Source organism: Argentina silus (assembly GCF_951799395.1).
Source record: "Argentina silus genome assembly, chromosome: 15".
Classification (NCBI taxonomy): Eukaryota; Metazoa; Chordata; class Actinopteri; order Argentiniformes; family Argentinidae; genus Argentina; species Argentina silus.
This window is the reverse complement of record NC_139669.1, coordinates 4,170,694-4,191,706: the sequence shown is the minus strand read 5'-3', so window position 1 is coordinate 4,191,706 and position 21,013 is coordinate 4,170,694. Positions and strand designations below refer to the sequence as shown.

At 45.6% G+C, this 21,013-nt stretch overlaps 1 protein-coding gene across 1 annotated transcript in view; it reads left to right on the top strand.

Moving 5' to 3' along the window:
* Positions 1-4,076: 4,076 nt before the first annotated feature.
* glra4a (glycine receptor, alpha 4a) overlaps positions 4,077-21,013 on the top strand; it is a gene marked incomplete at its 3' end in the record, with an annotated part of 33,117 nt that continues 16,180 nt past the window's right edge. Inside the window, exon 1 of the mRNA XM_083686855.1 lies at positions 4,077-4,159. Coding sequence (XP_083542981.1) covers positions 4,092-4,159 — 68 coding nt within the window. The 5' untranslated portion in view covers positions 4,077-4,091. The remainder of the gene's footprint in view (positions 4,160-21,013) is intronic.

The following is a 21,013-nucleotide window of genomic DNA, read 5'->3' as shown; positions in this document are numbered from 1 at the left end:
ATCCACTACCTTCATTTGAAATGACCTTGTTGTTTAAACCCTACATTTGACAAATTGATACCTTCTCCAGATATTGATCATCTAACATAAACAAAACAGGTACTACGTTGCCACATACCCCTGTTGTATCACCATGGCAACAATGATCCAAGAGGACTAGACAAAGCCCTGAATAAAGGGTGAAATCTACCTCACTTCCTCATGAATTCCACGTATCATTTGTATTATCAAAAAGGTGAGCAATGTTGATATATCAATTACCTCTGAATAAGCAAACGTGCGAGAGGGTCCATCCCTACCATTATACAAACTGTCACTATAGAGGATAACCCCCCCTCCTGCATACACAGTACAACACACACCCCTACTATGGTAACAGTTAGACAAAAATATATACGTCACTCTAACCCCATCTTAATGTCAGTTTCTTCGACTGTGACGATAATCTCCTCTTTAGGCGATGAACAACATGGATCGCTGCACAGACCCTTTTGTATTCAGCTAAACTGGCATCTGTGGTGTTTAGTCTGTTATGAGGGATAAGGCGGAGGTTAGCCACAAACACAGTCTGACATCCACAGATCAATCCCTTATAGGGGGGCTTTAAACAGGGATTATGTGCAGAGGTGAGCCGTAATCTCAGGGCAGTAAGGGGTCCAAACAGGTGCACCAAATCCCACTGTGAGGCTCCATTCTCTGTGTACGACCCAACAACAACAACAACAACAACAACAACAACAACAACAACCGAGATAGCTGATAACCAACAACCTTCACGTGAAATACATTCTGTTGTTATTTTGGAAATCAGGCACGGTTGTGTGCCGTGTATTATTCCATTGTATTGTGTCCATTTTGTATCAATTAGCCAAGCACACAGTGGCACAGCACATGCAAGCGTGGTTATATTAACGTTGGGGTCTGAGCGAAGGAGGCAGTGAGAGGGACTACAACAGCTGGAGAGTGACCTTTCCGCCTGTTATATCTGGAATGTGATGGATAGGATAGCTGGCTCTACCTTTACAACAGCATTCATCATGTGGCATGTTTGTTACTGCTGTCTGTTGACGTTCCTGTTAGATTTAGTTTCCCTGAGTCGAAACACTGCTGTAAACTGCTGAATCTTATTAATGAATAGGATCACTCACAGCCTTGCGCTACGTTCCGCCTCTTGGTGGGCAGTGACGTCTCTTGGGCTCCTCTTGTCAGATGTTGAACTTCAAAGTTTTGATGATGTCACAATAATGAAGTCACTTTTAGAATAAGTTTGCACAGCTGTGGTAAATCACCCATTTTGTTTCGTGTGAATAGTAAGTAGCTCAGCTGGCTGGCTCACTGAACAATCTCTGCTAGTTTTCATCTACATTTCAAACTAAATAACGGCTGCACCTTCAACCACCAAAGTTCTTTGTTAGTTTCAAGGTCAAGACATTCGCTGTAAAAAAAAACAAAAAAAACATGAGAATAATTGACAGATGTATTGTTTCAGTTACGAGTAGTCTAAACATTGTAACCCAGGTAACGATATGACAGCACATTTTTGCCGGACTACTTTTTATCTATCCCATGACCAAGGTTTGCAAGATACGAGACAGATTAGTGCAGACGAAGTCGAGCTATCTGACGTGAGACAATGTGTGGAGGGGCACATAACAGCAGCAACAGCCACCGGGCCTAAATGGGAGAATTCATTACTTGATTTGCGGCCGTGGCGTGCCAGCCAATGGGGCAGAGATGTCACGCGCCATTAGTATTCGCCTATATTTGGTGTGCGCTGTGCTCCTCTCCTCTCCCCCGTCAGGTCTGTCTCTGGTGGGTGACAGATGTATCCACGGCCCCAGATGTCAGCACTCCTGTTAGGGCTCTGCTCCGGCAGCCACTACTGTAGGTGTGCAAGCTCTGCGCTGGAGAAAATGATGCTGTCAGCTCGCTGCTGCCAACAACAACAACAACCTCCGCCCCCCAACCCCCCCTCCCCTCCTCCTCTATCCCTCCACCACCCTTCTCTTTACATTCACCTCCACCCCCTCCGCCCCCCAACCCCCCTCCTCCTCCTCTATCCCTCCCCCACCCTTCTCTCTAAATTCACCTCCACCCACTCCACCCCCCACCCCCCTCGTCCTACTTCTCCCCCTGCCCTTCTTTCCTATCCTCCACCCCACCTCCACCATCACCCCCCACTCAGACTGTCCAACCCCACCCATCCGGCTCCACCTCCCTCATCTTCCCATACCCCCTCCCTGCCCTCCATCCCAGCTCGTTTCCATGGTTTCAGCTGTTGGCCAGAACTACCAGGCATAATGGAAGAGGTGGGCCAGTGGGGAGTTACAATTGTGTAAAAACATGAAGCCTCCACCTCAGCTATCAGGGAACACACAACAGTGACAGCTGAAGCTACATTTTCATATTCACAATATTCAAATGTTGATGTTTCCTGCCTTCCACTATGTCTGTAGGCACCCTAAGGATGAGCGCCTTCGGCAGCTAAAAGACCGTACAGTTATAAGGACGATAGAATAAGAGGTTTTCTTTCCAAAATCATCATATTCACAGAAAGAGAGAGAGAGAGAGAGAGAGAGAGAGAGAGAGAGAGAGAGAAAGAAAGAAAGAGTGAGAGAGAGAGGGAGGGAGAGAGTGAGTGAGTGAGTGAGTATGGAAAAGCTTGTGATTGCCAGCATTTACGTTTCCCAGTCATTCACAGAGCAGAATCTAATGCATCTGTAATAAGCGGCAGGCTTTAGTGCAGAAGGAACAGGCAGATAGTTGTAAAAGGTGAGGGTTTAATCTGTCCTGCTCCCCCCCTACACCCCCCCCCTACACCCCCCACCCCCCACCCCCTCAAAAAGATTAAAATAGAGCGAGACCTTTATCTCCTTAGGAAGGCATTGGTGTGCATAGCAGAACCTGCTAGGAAGATGAACAACTGCAACTGAAGGCAATTTGATGGTCCGGCCCCGTGAGTGATGTGTCATGTCGAGCTCTAGCCTTTGATCTTCAGTTTACAAAACCGTTAATGGATCCTTGGAGCATTCTGTTATCTCCCCGGGTCTCTTTCTCTCTCTTCCCTCTCTTTCCTCTTCAAAGTACTATACATGACGAGATGCTGTTCAGATTGGGATTCAGGGCTCCAAGTGGGGTATCAGAAGAAAATGGGAGTGTATAAACAGAATGTGAAATTGACACTGTTCTTGTGGGTGTCCTGTGAACAGCTAGCCCCCACTGGTGGCTTTATTATGAAATATAGATTTTAACCCCCAAGGACCCACTACTCTTTTTACACACCTCACCATTTCTATACTTTACAGCTGTATAAAACTGACAGATATGTACTCTGTCAGCTGTTAGATGTAAATCAAGGGTTACAATCTCCTTTTCATTGTCCAACAGTCAAGTGTAGAGATTTTTATTTTACTCTCTCTCTCTCTATCTCTCTCTCTCTCTCTCTCTCTCTCTCTCTCCCTCTCTCTCTCTCGCTCTCTCTCTCTCTCTCTCTCTCTCTCTCTCTCTCTCTCTCTCTCTCCCCCCCCCAGCCTCCTTCCTCCTGATATTTTCATTTCAATAAAAAAAGGAAGGAAATGGAGAAAGTGCTTTTTCTCCACCTAAGTGCTCAAATGACCACCAACCTGTATGATGCGTAGGCTCCTCTTCTCCCTCCCCCGACCTCCCATTCACATCTCCCCCACTTGAAGCTAATTGCATGCCGTCTGTCTCCCCTCAAAAAGATGCTACTGTCCCTTTAAATCCTCCCCTTTATAATTCCTGGAGCGAGCAGCTGGCCATAAAAAAGAGCGAGAAAGAAGGAGAAAAGCACACACTCCCCTTCAAAAACACACACTGACACACACACACATGCCCAGTGACACACTGTTCACTCCTGCTCTGACAACTAAGGGAAGAGACTATTGTGGATTGTTACAGCCCTGTGGACTTGGTGGGAGGGGGGAGAAGTTTCCCCTAGAACAAGCTCGGATCACTCTGAGAGACTATGCCTTCCTCTTGCCCATGCCCAGTCTCACAGGCTGCTCAGTGGATTTGATAATTCCTCCGATTATTTCAGCAAGTTATTCAACGGGGACTGAGAGAGTCAGAGAATGCTCCCACAGGTCATAAGGATTCTATATGTCTTGTCTTTCTGCTTTTTTCAAGGTGGCTTTATCAGGTAAGACATATTTTCGTGGTTTGTGGACTGTCTGATTTGCATTTATAGCTGTTGTTTCCTTTTTTCTTGTGTACTGTTTGTAATTTTTTTGGACATAATGAGTAGTAGTGACTGGCTGTGGGACTGTGTCACTGTTATACATGGTTATGTTAGTTCAACTTTGGGATGTCAGGATGCAAAGGGAGGAAAGGTGTAGTTTGGACCAACTACAGGAACTGAGACTTAACAGGTCATTGCTATCTGAGACAGCTTCATACAGTATGGACCACGTCAAACTAAATCTAATCTACATATTAGCTCTACAGTACACAAATATTGGTTGAATATGAATTTAACTGATGTTGACAACTGAGGCAAAAACATACAGCAGAGGGAAAAGGTTAATGAACCAGCTGGTCAGGGGATTGAATGGTTAACAAGGAAGACAAACAAAATAAACAATTAACAGTTACAAGAGAGTCATGACAACAAAGGGAGTAGAATACTGAAGATTTGTAAATTGTAAGACATCAACATTTTCTTGGATTTGATTAGGGTTAGGGTTAACAAATGCTCTCTCCTCGTTATGCTTTGTGATTGAATATGAACAGGTTTCTCTTGTTTCTTCTCTCCTTTTTCTACACCTGACATGTAGTACTGAATGTTACCTTACATAACAGATATTTCCCCCCACCATTAAACACAGTTGAATGAGAGCTGTACGAAGGAAACCTCTTTATGACCTAAACTACCTGTGGAGCATCCAGCTGTTTATATGTGATATATAAAGTGAACATAACAAAACCCTACAGTACATGTTGTAACCTGGGAACCCTTTCAACAGTAACCTTCAGATTGTACTGTACTCTTTAGACCTCCTCAGAAAAACTGTCCTCATGATATGATATTTCAGACCTGCAGTGTGGAAATGAGTCTGCCAGGCTGGTGTGCAACGCTTGATTGAATATTGTATAAAAACAGTGCCATGCTATTGTCCCCATTTAGACTGTTCGTCTGGAGTGACAGACACAGCAGTCACACCTCTGGCTCCCTCTCTCTCCCTTTTCTTCTCCCCTCCCTCCCTCTCTCTCTCTCTTGCTCTCTCTCTCTCCCTCCCTCTCTCTCCCTGTCGCTTTATCTCCTCTCCCCGCCTCCTTTATTTCTCTCCCTCTCTCTCTCCAAGTAGACAGAAAGTTTTGCAGTGAACGCTTTCCCTATTTCATGCCCTGTCAACCCCAGGTGTGAGCGGGAGGGAATTAGGATCTGCATAATCCTGGAGCCTTAACTCTGTGAACCCAGGGCAGGGAGGGCAGGGAGGGCAGGGGGAGCAGGGGGAGCAGCCCCTTAGCCCTGGGGAGCAGCCTTCTGACAGCACCTCCTCAGAGAAATCAGCAGCTCACACCCAGGCAGGGAGGAGAGAGGGGCGGGAAAGAGAGTGTGAGGGGCAAGGAGAGAGGGTTGTGGAAGGGAGTGATAGGTGGAGGGCAGGAGAAGGAGAGAGGCAGAGAGAGGACTAGAGCAAGCAAGGGACATAGGGGGAAAGGAATATAGAGTGAAGGAGAAGGAGAGGAGAAGGAAAGAGAGAGCATGGGGCATAGAGGCAAAGAGATGTGGACAGAGTGATAGACCGGAGAGAGGGGAGGGAAAGATTAAGGTGTTAAGGGGAGATTGGAAGGGAGATCGAGGGGTGTAGAGGGGAAGAGAGGAGTGCTGAGTAAGAGAGGGAGAGTGGGGAAATATGGCGAGAGAGGGAGGGGGAGAGAGGGTCGTAGGAGGGAGAGACTGGAGAAAGTGATAGGGAAAAAGGGGGATGGGAGAGAGTGACATGAAGGAAAATGAGAGACCGGTGGAGAGAGAGAGAGAGAGAACCACGCCCAGATATCCTGGGGGAGGAGACAACGGAGGCGATAGGGCCCTTGTGGAGGGGCAACATACTCTGACCAGCCAGGACATTTACTAGGGCTCAGTGAACCACACACTCTGTTATCACTCATTGTAGAGGGGATTAGAACAGTGGATGAGATATACTGTGTGTGTGTGTGTGTGTGTGTGTGTGTGTGTGTGTGTGTGTGTGTGTGTGTGCGTACTGTGTGTGTGTGTGTGTGTGTGTGCGTGTCCCCACACACACCTTTCTGACCGACAGAATAGAGTAATGAAGGTATGCTGATGAGGAGACACAGATGGGACAGATGGGACGCTCACGTGAGGTAATGAGTAAAAGATGAGGGCCAAGTTGGGTGTTGGAGGGAAACACAGTTGAACAGAAGGTTAGCTTTCATCATCCATCGTTGCCATGAAGGCAGCCTGCAACAACTCACACAAAATAAATGTCTCAAAAGAACATCAAGTCGATACGAATGTGGGTGAACACAAAAGATTTTTGGAAATCACTTTTTTCTAGTTATGAAACTTCAAACAGCCTTGAAAGAGACTCAGTGTTGAGACTCAAAAATAGGAATATTCATTTTGATAGACTGTTACTGTTGAATCCCGGTGCACACAACATTTTCTTAGGCTGTGTACCCATTGGCTTATCTGAGTTCAATAGCCCGCTGTAGAGCCAGACACAATCACTCCAGACTCATTCTGTACAGAGCACACCAACTTTCCTCTCTTCTATCAATATTAGTCTGTTCGCCTCAGTGGCTTTCAGCAAACAGGAGGGAATGAGGACACAAAATGGGGCACGCATGCATTTCCACTGACCAAATACACCACAAACATGGACCACGACAACGGTATGAGGCGAGGGCTTGAATGGACATTAGATCTGAGCCTGAATATACGGAGGTAGAGGTGACAGTGTTACTGATGTTCTCTCCAGGAAGATCCAGTGTGTCCGTGGCAGGGCTGACACCTCAGGCCCTGGGTGATGTGACGGATGGTTCCTGGCCCATTTCACCCGGCACAGCATCTGACCTTTTCCCTGCCTAAACGAGATGAAACATGCATAACAACCATCCCGTTACCACATGTGAAGACTCAGCACAACTTTCCCTGAGATCTGTTAAGGTGTAGAGCTGATGAGATGGCAAAATAAGCATCTTTGCCAATTCTGTCATATTTCTTGCTAAAGACAGTTACCTCATGTGCGCAGAAACTAGAATGTAGGTGTGTTATGTAAGTCAAAGGAAAAACGTTTTCCCTCGAGAGGGGTTAGACGGTGATTTTACCCAGATTGCCTTGCCCATGCCTTCCCCAGGCATGTGGCAAAGTGATATTTTTCCGCAGCCAGCCGAAAAACCCAGAGCCAGTGAATAAGAAGAGCATCTGAAGTGCAACTGATGCGGATGAGCCCAGTGTAAACTTTTAATCTCTGCCCACACTCCCTAATGATCAGACAGCAGTCGGCTGGAACTCATCAGTATGCAACATTGTCCGCTTTGTCGTGGTTTTGGCTGCCTCTGCCTCTGCCTCTGCCTTAAAGCCAACAGAGCATGCATTTTTTTCAGCCTTCAAATCAAATATGGTTTTGGGTCCGTGGCTGGGCGTCCGCGTGCTCGCTTTGTCACACCACATGCCCACAAATGTGGCCTCTCAGCCTCGTCCACCGCGCCGCCGCTGTCCTGACAGACAGAGGCCAGGATTAACACAGAGAGAGACACGGCTATGTGCTAACGCTACGTGAAATGTAGCCCCTTTCTTGTGAAGCAGTGAGAAAGGTAGGTGCTAACAAGGTGAGACAGTCTCCAATAGGCACCGGGTGAGATTGTCTTATTACAATCGTGAGGCACACTGATATGAATGCAGGAAGACACAGCTTTTTATCGTCCTGACTTAATACCAGCATTAGGACAGACACAGCCTCACCTTGTACTTACAAGGAGTCAAACACAGTCTCATACTGTCACAATATCCACACCAGAATATTATCTAGTACAGGGGAGGCTGGTGGAGGTAGAAATCGGAGGGAGGGCTCATTGTAATGCAGGGAATGGAATAAAGAATGGTATCATTCCGCTCCATGCATTACAATGAGCCCGTCTTCAGATTCCTCCCTCCACCAGCCTCCACCGATTAGTATGTATTAGGTACAGTGATACAGTATGTGAGCTTGGATATTGGAACACAGCCACATTGCCATATGGAACACAATGGTCAGTCTAGGCTACCGGAGGGTGTCCCTGCCTGCCTGCCTGCCTGCCTGCCTGCCTGCCTCTCTCTCTCTCTCTCTCTCTCTCTCTCTCCCTCTGTGGCAGATTGAAATGGTCACATTATTGACTGGAGAAGCACTTTGGCTCTGGGGTTCATTGCTGTAAGTCATTATGTTCCCTGCAATTAGAGCCATGAAGTGGACCTATTATAAAGCCCTTCATCATGTCACCATACAGTACATGTCCATTAGGAATCAGATACGGTGGATCATGGGAAGAGAATACGAGGACCAGACTTACAGAGAGAAAGAGAAAGAGAAAGAGAAAGAGAGAGAGAGAGAGAGAGAGAGAGAGAGAGAGAGAGAGAGAGAGAGAGAGAGAGAGAATGATTTTGTGCAAAGGGCTCCAGCTATATTAACTTTTTGAAGATAGAATGCTGATATGGGCTCTGCTTTGACCTTATTCAATGTAATTACTAACCATTGCGTAATTAATTACAGCAGCTGTGCATGATAATTGCGGATACAGTGCAGTGAAACAATTATTAAATTGCAATACAAGGAAATGGAACATGTTTAAAAATGAATGTAGTTCAAAGATAATGATGTGCAGTTGCCATTGTGTAATTAATGTGTTATTAATAACGCTAAAAAAATCCATATATCTTCACGTGTCAGAGCAACTTGATAGTGTGACCCTGATGGGTCATTATGTTGTTACAAGATTAAAAGACTTCTCAAGATGTCGATTGGTATGCCTTTGCAAGATCTAAAGGAGGGAGAAAGTGAGTCAGAAAAGGCTTAATCCTCCCAGGCCTGGAGGTAGGGGTAGAAATCCTCACAAAAGATGAAACACAGAGAGAGGGAAAGGATTGAACCGTGTTGACAGTGAAAGGAATTTGGACTGAAAGAGAAGTCATCAGGTCAACATTTCAGTTTAACCCAGAATTGGTGGGGTATTTACAGGGGGATTCTGTAATCAGTCCTAAACTGTTGTAGAAAGTTGGTCGGGAAACTTGGTCAAGAAACTTTCCGCCAGACAACTAGGTCTTTATAGATGGCACAGAGTGGGAAACATATCTTTGTACGAACAACTGCTTCTTTGTAGCAGTATTCCTACCTCTGACCCCGGGGACAAGGTAATGCAAGTGACTCTGTATGGCAACAGAAGCATACGTTTAATGGTTCATCACGCGGCTCCTCTGATGTTATCAGAGGTGGCATATAGCGTGATGTCAAGGTCACTCACATTAACGACAGACAGTAAACAGGCGCGTAGATAACAGCCCAAACAACAACTTCAACAACAACAACAACATCATCTCTCTCTCTCTCTTTCTTTCTTTCTCTCCTTTCCCAGCCCATGTCATGCATGACTAGTGAAGCAGTCTTGAGAGAGAGAGAGAGGAGGGGGAGTGGGTTCGTTGAGGGGAGGATTACAACTGCTCTTGTCAGATAACCCAATAGCAGTGCGCAGGGCTGCTTCTTTTCAACAGCAGGAAATGAGAGCGAGCTGTTGCCGATGCAGGCGGGAGCCCGTGTAATTCCTCCGCAACACCGAATAAATTAGCGTCTGGTGTCAGGACACCCCAATTGACTCCCGCCCACCGCTGGAGCACCAAATTAAATCCAATAGCACTAATCGCAGCCTCGCCACTGTGGACTGAAAGAGCTGACTCGTGCACTGACCTCCCTGGTTATCTAGCCACCACAGACGAAAGCACAGACTAAATGTTTACACTTATTGACGTTATGCTCCCTCCAATGTATGGGACCAATGGGGCTCCGAGGATGTCTCCAATAATCGGTTTCCATGACGATTGGACTATATTGATTGGCTAGGAGTTGTTGCCCATTATAGATGCCTTTTTGATAGCGGTCATCTAATACCCATTACCACAGGTGATTATCTTTACCGAGGAGCTGTGAGAGGATGCTCTCTCAAGGGTAAAACAGCAGAAGGCCAAAGTAGGCCGTAAACCCCCCCCCCTACGCTCTGGCTTCAAGTCCAGTGCCAAACACTCCACTCTCCACCATTATTGAGATTGACCAGCTGTCCTTGAGTCGTGGGAGGGTGAAGTTGCAGGTGATTTGTACAACCCAGGAAACATGATACTGGTACTCATTCGGGACATGGGATCTATACTCATAATATAATAATGGAAATTCAATATCTGTCATACAGTATGAATCTGTTTGAACATTTGAACCAAACTAATTCAGAAACACATGCTGCACACAAGAGACTTCCCCTGAGAGGCCAGATGTGAGCACGGAGCTGCTCTCAAAAAGACGCAACCATGTACTAAACTGTATTTGGCATTCGTGGCCATGTTGTCTTCATGTTTATCAGGGCCCACACACCGGGCCCCACACCACCTCCCCATCCATTACACCACTGCTGCCTTATCTCTTGATCGGCCTGAGCAGACACAGCCATTGGTCCCCAAGTGTTTGTCTTTGTTTTCCCTGTCCCACCTTGATGCCTGACCACTGAGATTTCCTCCCTCCATTTATCTGTCTGGCCCCCGCAGGAAGTCCATACCGTTGGCCGGCTTTGGGCATAATCTCAGAGCTCCTATTGGGCGGAGTGATGTTTGTCATTCAATAAGGTGCAGTGAGCTTGATAAACATGTCCCTGGGTGACACTGGGTTGTACCTTTACTGTGACTTTTTGAGTTATCCAGGCAAAGACAATTTGTCTTTAAGATTAGTGAGTCAGGGAGTTTTTTCTTGGGCTATGTCTCTCAGTAGTGCAGCCAGGACACATAGCATAACTATTAGGGGCTTAATCTGGGGAGAGCTGTTTCTGTCATGCACCAGGCTGACTTCTAATAGTTTCCTCACAAATACACCTGCTAGGAGGTCGTGAGAAAAACATACACTCTCTTTGTAAGATAGGATGAATTCCTCTTTGTCTTTGCTGAACAGAGCACGACGCCTCTGTCTGTTACTAGCTAAATGGTAGACCTACATCCACATCTCTTTGTTCACGGCACACACTGTGCCACCAGCCATAGCGGGGGGTCAAGTGTTGCAGGCACTGCACTGGCGTGATGTGTGTCCAATACTCTTGTGTGCCAGTGTGCATACTGTATAGATACCACTTCAGACAAAAGAGGACTTGAACACAAAAGACTATCCAGCCTGTGGGACTTCTGTAGAGGGAATGAGGATCCTTCAGAATGTACAGTACAACATCAGAGATGATACGTGTTTACATGGCCCCTATTGACTTTCCTTCCTGCCAAGGAAAGTGCTGTGTCTGCACAGGGCCTCTCCAGTTGGATTGTTGGGATCATTGTTGAGGCTTACAATTGGCGGGGATCGCAGTCCCCTTTAGGCATCTGGGCGCATTCCACCCACGGCGTCATGAGCCCTGTTTTAGAGATGTGTACTGAAGCCAGCTGGGCTTCTCCTCATAACTTTTAAAGGTTTTACAGCCTGGACGTGACCGCGCCCTCCGTGGCGCACATTGCCCTGAGTGCTGGTTTGGAGTCTGTGTGATGTAGACGGGGAACCTCCTATCTGTACGGGTTTCTGTTAGGACCAGGCAATCGATTGCACAATCCCATAGTGAGGGGTCCAATCGAATCGACTGAAAGAGAACTAAGGGGTTACGTATGTAACCCCTAGATTCGCTGAAGTAGATGAGGAAGACCCCTCATCTCATTACCCCTCTCCCACTGAGCTTGTGGAGAGTGGTTCGCAGAATAAATGAGAGTACCATGCATGAGCCTTTGTAGGCTGGGTACTAGGCAGGCCTACATGACTGCAAGCTTCCTCAGCCTGTACAGGTGTGATTGAATAGGGTTTTTAGCGGGTAGGTGCACAGAGTGCATGTCCCATAATGAGGGGTCTCCTTCACCTCCTTCAGAAAACCTAGGTTACATACGTGACCCCTAGATCTGTTACTATTGTAAATATGCACCATTACTCATTAATCCTCTCCATAGCCTTATCAGCAAGAAACGTATGACTAAAAGTGAAGAAAATAAACACAAAGACAGTGTCATTATTCATTCAGACAGTGCTCTGAGGTGCCCCACTGTTTGCTGCGTGAGTTGCATAAGCAGACATTCCATTTAGTCTGTGGGATTCAGGAATCTGTCTAAGGGTGTGTGTGTGTGTGGGGGGGGGGGGCGGGGGATTATAAAGTCTAAGACTTGTTTCTTGTTAAAAAATAAACGCTCTTGAATAATTAGCTTTAGCTGCTAACGCAAGAATGTATTTGGGAAAAGCAGCTCAGCAATTTCATAGTGAAAAATAGCAGAAGGTCCCCCCGATGGGGAGAGAGTTCTCCTTATGGTGTTCTTGATAATGGCTTTGAGTGTGTGGAAAAACTACTTTGATAGCACTATAGAGTAAAGAACCACTTTAATTTTCAAAAGATGATAACAGTGGTTAAGCAGAGATATATGCATCTTCATTTTGGGAATTGAATGTGCTTGATGAACCAAGTTAATCTTAATCTTGGATTAAGATACAGGGATTGACAAAAATAATATGTCTTCCCTGGGCGTGCTTGCTTCCAAACTTACTTTACCACTCCATTGGGGAAGTAGAATTCCAGGATGTGTGTGTGTGTGTGTGTGTGTATATATATGTGTGTGTGTGTGTGTTGCAGTGGACACAGTTCACAAGCTGTTTGTGTTATCTGTTACTGTGCATCTGTCAGGTCTCTGAGGGAGGAAGACTTGCCAGGGTTAGTTCCCACATTCAGCATTAATTGCATGGGTGAAGTGAGAGATGAGCTGTTCAGGGAGCTCTTTGAGCCGGTGTGAGCCTGTGTCTCTTGCATCCTTCACGGCATGATTCAGAACATCCCTAGCAGCAGAGGTCCACGGCAGCTTTGTCATGTCTCCCTCCACCACTGGCCACAACTGTCTGTCACACACACACACACACACACACGCACACACACACACACACACACACACACTCTCTCTCTCTGTTTCTCTGTTTCTGTGCTCCAGCCGTCTAACTAAGACAAGGAGACCTGGGGCCATGCCCGCGGGTTCTCCTCTCCCCCCCGACTGTCACGTCCAAAATGTGGGTCAGAGAGAGAGTGTGTGTGTGTGTGTGTGTGTGTGTGCATGTGCGCGCGTGCTCGTGTGTGCGTGTGTGTGTGTGTGTGTGTGTGTGTGTGTGTGTGTGTGTGATGTCTTATCCAGATCAGCAGAACCTGCAGGGTGTGTCCTCTTTGATTTAAGGCACAGGTGGAGGGTAATTGGGGCTAGGTGCAGCATTCGGGTTGACTCAGCTACTGGGAGGTTACTCTGCCCCCGCCTTGCTTACTGTACTGAGCTGTTACTGTGCCTTGGTCCATGGTGCATGAGGCATATAAGGGGGCCAACTCACCTCCTCTGCTCCACAGGGAGGCGGCCCTGAACGGCCCTGAACGGCTAACAACCATATGACTCAGCAGGGCAGCGATCACACTGAGAAGCCAATAAGGCTAAGAACAGCCAGCTAACTCTGCTCCGCTATCAGGCCATGTGATTAATACAGAGGCTGATGGGACCTGACACCTCCATCCATATTCACACCGGCACAGGTAGCAAATGGAAGACATTAATCATTCCACTCACGCGGACTGCAGGTTCTAATTAGACGTTTACTGTACTGTAAATACACCCTCCTGTGGGAGTCCGGCTGGAGAAATTTCCCAATGGGTTTTAAAACAAGAGGTGGTGTCTGTCAGTGATGTGAATGCTCACACTGCTGGAGAACTATGCACACACATACATACACGCACAGCATCATTATTTAACACAATTACCAACCCAGTTGTTTCAGTCTGAAAATCCAATCTTCTCTAATCACAGCAGATCAAGATCTCAGGATCATGAACCCCCCTTTGATCAGGGAGATTTCATCCACAGTGTTGGATCACACCTGTTTACGTCCAGCAAGGTTAGTGTGAGCAGAGGATAAATCCATGAACAACCGACATGTGCTAACACGTGTTTTGCACACAAAACACATATGGCAAACATTTGAAAGAAAGCATGGAAGCCAAACCAGCCAAGGGCAATGTGGTTGTATCTACGAATTGCCTGATAACAAATCCAATGCAATATGGATGAGAAATCATGATCGTGAGGCTGTCACGGTGGTAAAAAAGTGTAGTTGGTGTATATACAGCATCAGAACTATGGATACATCTGTGCTGATACTCGTATGTGAAGGGTCTGCTCCATCACTGAGCCACTGCAGACCGGCCAGCCTCTGAACAGACACATCAAAGCTATCTCTCACCGCTAGCTCAATGCCTCTCTCTGTCTGAGATCCTGCTAGCACATTTTCACAGAGATTGACAAGAGGCAATCCGCACTGATATCAGATCTGGGACGTACGTGTCGAAGGTGTGTTGAATACAGAGAGGCAGAAAGACAGGAGACATCTGAGGGCTAGGCAGAGCAGAGCAGAGCTGTTGTTCCAGCTAGAATCCCTCAAACTCCGCCGTCGGGTACCGTATCCGTCTGATCCATAGGGGACTGATCAAATCAGCATTAATGACAGTCCTCAACACCACACTGAGGAAGCTGAACTAGCGGCTCATACTGTGAGCACGGTGATCATGTTCTGTAGCGTAGGGGCTTATAACAGTATCCGTCAAGTCCTTCCAGTGCAATCAGTGCCATTTTCAGACTTACAGTATGTGGCATGAAGTGGTGTGTGAGGATGGTGGCTACTGGAGTGAAATACTCAATGTCAGCTCTAACAATGGATTCCTTATGGTAGCACTGCCATAACAAGACAGAGTGACAGAGTGAAGGTATTCAGAATAGTGCTATTAATATGTCTTCATGGCCCTATAGGTTAACCTCGGTCTTCCATGTGAGCACAATTACCGGTTGACATTTTAACCAACTGCTCGGTTATATGTGCCTGCAGCGAGACATTTCAACTCTCTCTGGTGAAATTTGACAGCAGATATGGCAATTAGGACTTGGAAGAAACCAAAGTGATAGAAAGCTCCTCTCACTTCTAATCGTGGCACCCAGCTGATAGCAATATCAAATTATAGACAGGAACGTTTTACATTAAATATGATTGGAAATAGGAAGATTTGACTAAAACTGTCGTAGAGTAGTATAGATCAGCTAAAACTGTATTGGGGAGCGCCTGGGAGCGATGGTGGGAGCTCAAACTTGTGAAAACGGGGCCATCGTAGGCTGGAATCTGCTATCAAAGGTCTCTATTGTGTGAGCGATGCAGCGGGAGCTTGTTGGGCCTCCGGAGATGTCAAACCTCACTCCCGCAAGATTATAGATTGCATTACAAATTAGAGCGCATGAGCAGCGGCGCGGAGTTGGAAGTAGCGTTTGACTTTGTAGGTTAGCGTGGATTAGTCTAAATCATTAAACCCCACGGCTGGCAGTCAGAGAGCTAAATATACCACATTTGCATGAAGCTAATTTTGTCATTTGCGCTGGACTTGCACTAAACTAATTATATTACCAAGAAACAAAACATTAGAATAGATACATCAGTGGAGAGAGAGGGGGGGGGGGTGAGATGTCAGGGGGGGCAGATGGCAAAGAGATGAGTAAAGAAAAACACCACAGCAATGTGTTTGTTGCGTTTAAATGAGAGTGGGTAGAATCCCTCTGTACTACTGTGCAAGGTCAGTTCACTCCTGGGACTATTTTTACTCTTCTGCTAATTTAGTCCAATGCAGCATTTGGTTTTCACCCTATCAATCTAATATTCCGCTGGTGCCTGTTGAAAACAAGTGTTGATATTGTGGAAGCAGGATAATGAGTCCACTGAGCCCCATAGACACATGGAAAAGGGACTAAACCAGAGAAAAGAACATGATCCGGTGTGCTCTTCCTTCACATTTTAATGATAAACAGGGAATTATAGACATACAGTGTAAACAGATCTTCGGTCAGTCAAGCCTTGCTCTGAGGTGGTTGATAGTATAGCCTACAGGTGAGGTTGATAGTATAGCCTACAGGTGAGGTTGATAGTATAGCCTACAGGTGAGGTTGATAGTATAGCCTACAGGTGAGGTTGATAGTATAGCCTACAGGTGAGGTTGAAATGCTGAGATATGTGGGAATTGGGAATTGGGAATAATTGGGAAACATTCTGTAATCATTAACTTTATGAACTTTACATGTCACATACTGTACAATACACATGTAGCCTTTCCCCCTCCCCATGACATTATGAACCCTGCAGTGAAATGTAGAATACTTCAATGCAGGGAAACTCTGGATTCAGTCATGAATTATTTTCACTTTCCCTGTGCATCCTGGTGAGACAACAAAGGCTTTTTCTTCCCGTCCCAAGGTTATCCATGGCCTTTCGGTTTGGTGTGGTTTGTGTTTCTAGCCCATGCTCATAAAGAATAGATGTGACTCTCTACCTGTATGTGTCTGACCCATGTCAATTCTTCACCATCAGCTTCCTGGATCCAAGGAGCGGCTGGCCACATTTCCAACTAACGCTTCATGATCACTAGCTTCCTAATGAAAAGCAGTTAGCAGCATATGTTTGCAATTCATGGGCAAAATACAGTATGTGCTCCATCTAATTGAAACGAATCTAGTTCAGAGACTACGCTGAGGCCCACTGCCAGAATGGGACATGCAGAAATTAGCGAGCTCTCTAAGCGCAAAGATTCCCCATTGTTGTCAGGCGAAATTATTTCAGCAGTGCTTGAGTAGAACAGTTTGAAACTGGCATTAAAGTTCCAGTAGGTCCTGCAGCAGCTATGTATGTTTTATTTAAGTCCATCAACTCTAAGTGTCTGCTTTAGCTTTAATGTGAGGATAGTCAGGCGAAGAAGTGTACTTAATAGCCTCCTAGGCGACTCATAATGGTTATATAGGGAGAGCACAGAGAAAGGAGCCATTGACCCCCAGCACTGACCCTGCCTCGCTTCCCCCAGTTCATTTACATCTTCATAAGGACATGCTATCCAGTGCCGTCTGGTGTAGGCTTACGGTTCCTTTGTTCTGACAGAGCATCCCTAGCATTACTGTATTTATTCCTCTCCACAGTCCAGAGATGTACCGTCAGAGATGGGTAAACTTTATCTGTCATCGTTAGCTGGCACCTTTGACTTACTGATGGCCACTGCGTGTGCAGACTGCTCCTGGTAAATAATAGCTTCATCCATTTCAGCCTGATGTCCAGGACAGAGAAAACGGACTGTAATGTGAAAAAGGTCCTCCGCTACGGTGCGACATTGATCAACGCAAGGTAGAGGGTGGAACCTCCTTATGTCTTCATGTCTCTGATTGCAACCAGAGATGGGAAAGGAGCTCCTGCTAGGCAAGGCCAACCCCACGCATTATTTCCTATTCTTCCAGGACTGTGTGTGACTGTGTGTGACTGTGTGTGACTGTGTGTGCTATTGATTGATTTGATTGATTTCATGTAAGTTAAATAATGGCCAGTGTGGTCCTCAATGGTGAGACAAGCAACAACCAATGACGTACAGCAAACAACAATACATAGATACAGAAAGGAAATGATAATCAGCTAGTTAAACCTAATGAAAAGCATCAATATTAATAGAAATCCGTATAAAAATAAAATACTATAAACCTCTTGAAAAACTATCCTGACTTAAAATACACATCCAACAAACACTTTAAACAATCCTCTTCACCCACAAGAGGGGGGGGGGGGTGATCTAACCTATAATCCTACCCATATGTTTTTATTCTGGCACTGCTTAATGCGGAGGGGAGATAAATGCCAGTCTAGAAGAAAGTGCTCTTTGCAGGGCTATTTACCTATGGGATTTTGCAAGACATGACACTTGCTTGTGTGTTATTATGCTGGTTAAACACCATATCAATATGACATCTCATATGCTTGGGGGCATGAGCATTAATAATATCAAACACATGGATGAGCTTCAGCTGGTCAGCTCATCTCTACTGGCAACAGATCAACTTACTGAAGTTCCTGGGCTCCTATTCGAGTCCTCGGAGGGATGTTAATCGTCTATCTAGCTATTTTATTTTGCATCACCTGCATTCTGTTCTTTGGGCCGCCGGGATAATCTGCTATACCATGCTGAGCAGGCATAGTCCAAATGGCACTGAATTAAGGCTGCAACTAATAGTTTCTTGACTTTGAGTTTGAAAGATCTGGTATTACGAATTTTTGTTTGTTAGAAGTGTTGGTAAGAATTCCAGCAGCAATCTGTTTGTGTGTGTGTATGTGCATGTGAGTGTGTGTGTGTGTGTGTGTGTGTGTGTGTGTGTGTGTGTGTGTGTGTGTGTGTGTGTGTGTGTGTGTGTGTGTGTACGTGCGTGTGTGCATGGTTGTCTGTGTGTCTGTGTGTGTGTGTGTTCATGTGTGTGTGTGTCCGCGTCTGTGTGTGTGTCAGGTTGTGTGCCGACAGTGCAGTCCTGACAGAAGTCGACACAGTATCTCCCACTCGTACCAGAAGCTGTCAGCAGGCAACACTGGCTCTTCACAACATCAACTCAGTATGAATAACTGCCATACACACTCATATCCGTTATTGAAATTTGAAATATTGGTGCTGTTGAATTGGCGTACTTTTCACATTCCAGAAATGACATATTGCATCCCTCCATCCTGAGTTATTGGTTTACCATGCAGCTCCATCTTTGAGGCAACACAAATACCAGGATACAAGACTGGGGGTTGAATAAACTCTCTCTCATTCAGTCACATGTCATCTTCAGACACGTAATGAATGACAAACGGCAAATGTTCAGCATGCATTCCTCTCTCTGCTCAAAGAGAGATGCACAAATTAGAAATTTAAAAAAAGCATTTCTGACTAGCACTCAAGTTCTGCTTGTACAATTAATCTGACGTGAACTACGAACTGTATTTTTTCTTTTCATCAAAATGAATTCTGAACAGCTGTTTGAGTTATGATGCAATTCTCCTGTAATTTTTGATAACAGCTCTCCTCAAGGTTTGCCCAATACCATGATTTTATGATGCTCCCAATTGCATTTGAACTGTGGCAGAAATATTGACTTTTCTTCTCCCTGCTCTGGAGCTGTTACGAGACTCCCTGTATTGCATTCTTTGTTTATCATTTCAGGAATATGACAGTAATTCAAACTCCATTTCCAAATACATTCTGTATCAAAGAATTATATTTTTTGTTTGGAACCCAATAAAATAACCACATTACAAGATTCCGATACAAGAAAATGTGCTCTTGCTCTGTGGGGGGAGAGGAGGAGGAGGAGGAGGAGGAGGAGGAGGAGGAGGAGGAGGAGGAGTGTGAGTGAGGCGGGAGAGTAGTTAGATATTCTCCACAACGTTCCCGACATGGATACAGAGATCAGACGGTGGTAGAGGGGCCGAAAGGTCAGGCTCATTAAATATCCCCAACTTGCATCTCAATGATTTAGAAAGAGGCCCAGGTTTCATTTAACAGGCTCCTGCTGCCTCCCTAAAGCTCTGTCAAGAGCCATCACTGGCAGACTGGTCTCCTACTCAAATCGTGTACCTATGCACAATAGTGTTATATTATATACGGTGCTAATTATTGTTGCTAATGCTAATGTTTGCTATGCTAATGTTTGCTAATGCGTTCCCCTGACAACTTACTGTTACCGTAACAACTCAAAGTTAATACCTAATACTGCCTAACCGCCACGCAATTCAAAGTTAATAAAGATTTTCTTTGTACTTAAGTCACGCAAATTCAGTTCACCCTCACGTAGCACGTCAGTTTTTGACGTATTCATCTCTCTAATGCATCAACCAGGACACGACTGGGAATGCCTACTATCGTGTACAGGTACGTGATTTAATTAAGAGACTGTGTTTTCACCACTGACCCGCAGTCACAACTAGCCCTACAGGATGCCTGCGTCGGATAAAAGTGACATAATTTACATTCAATTAATTGCCTGTCAGGTAAGTTAGTGCAGACGGTTTGTGTAAAGCTGCTTAATTGGTGTGGTTGGCAGGTTTCTGTGGCCTGAGCAGACAAATGTTCTGCCTGTGATGGTGCAGGCCAGCATAAGCAGGCGCTTCATTAGACATGCATGGGGTTGATGGAGAGGTGGTGTCGGGCCTGAGGGGGATGTGTAGGAGTCTCACTGCTTCCTGGCGGCCTGGGGTTCAAGGGTTGACGATTGAGCTGTGGTCAACACATATGAGAGGGCTGCAGAACTTGGTTTGATCTTACATTTGACCATGTATATTTTTCTTCTGAAAAATAGCTTATACTGTTAGTCTAGCCTCAACCAGTCCTCTTGTATTCAAGTGGTAATGACAAAAAGCACAGCAAGGCACGACTACTAAGACTGAACAACAAAATGAACACTTTAACAGGAATATCAAACTGCATGGAGTCTTTACTGCTTATTAGAATCACTAGGTGTGGATGAGTCAGCCAGAGACAGTTTCACAATTCCAGGCTGAATCTCACTTGATCTTTCTCCTAATGTATGTCTTAGCTAATACAGTTCCTTTGGCTCCAGAACATTGACTTTGTGATGTATGGGAGGAAAGTATCTTGGCATACAGGCATGGCTTACTCTGTCTTGTGTGAGAATGTGAATAATAGTTTTTCTGACTTTAGTGAACCTTTTTGCAGCTTAACTGACAGGAGTATCATAAAATGGACGCCCCCCGGAGAATTTATGGTAGATGGTTCTCTCAGGTAATCATCAATCACCTTCATCCTGTCAAATCAACCAGAAATCCATGCTAACACCGACAGTTATATTAAAGAAGGCCCACTTTTCTTCTGTCAATATTTCTTGAAGACTAAAGAGATAACTGTCTTAGGTATTTGTTTTTGAATG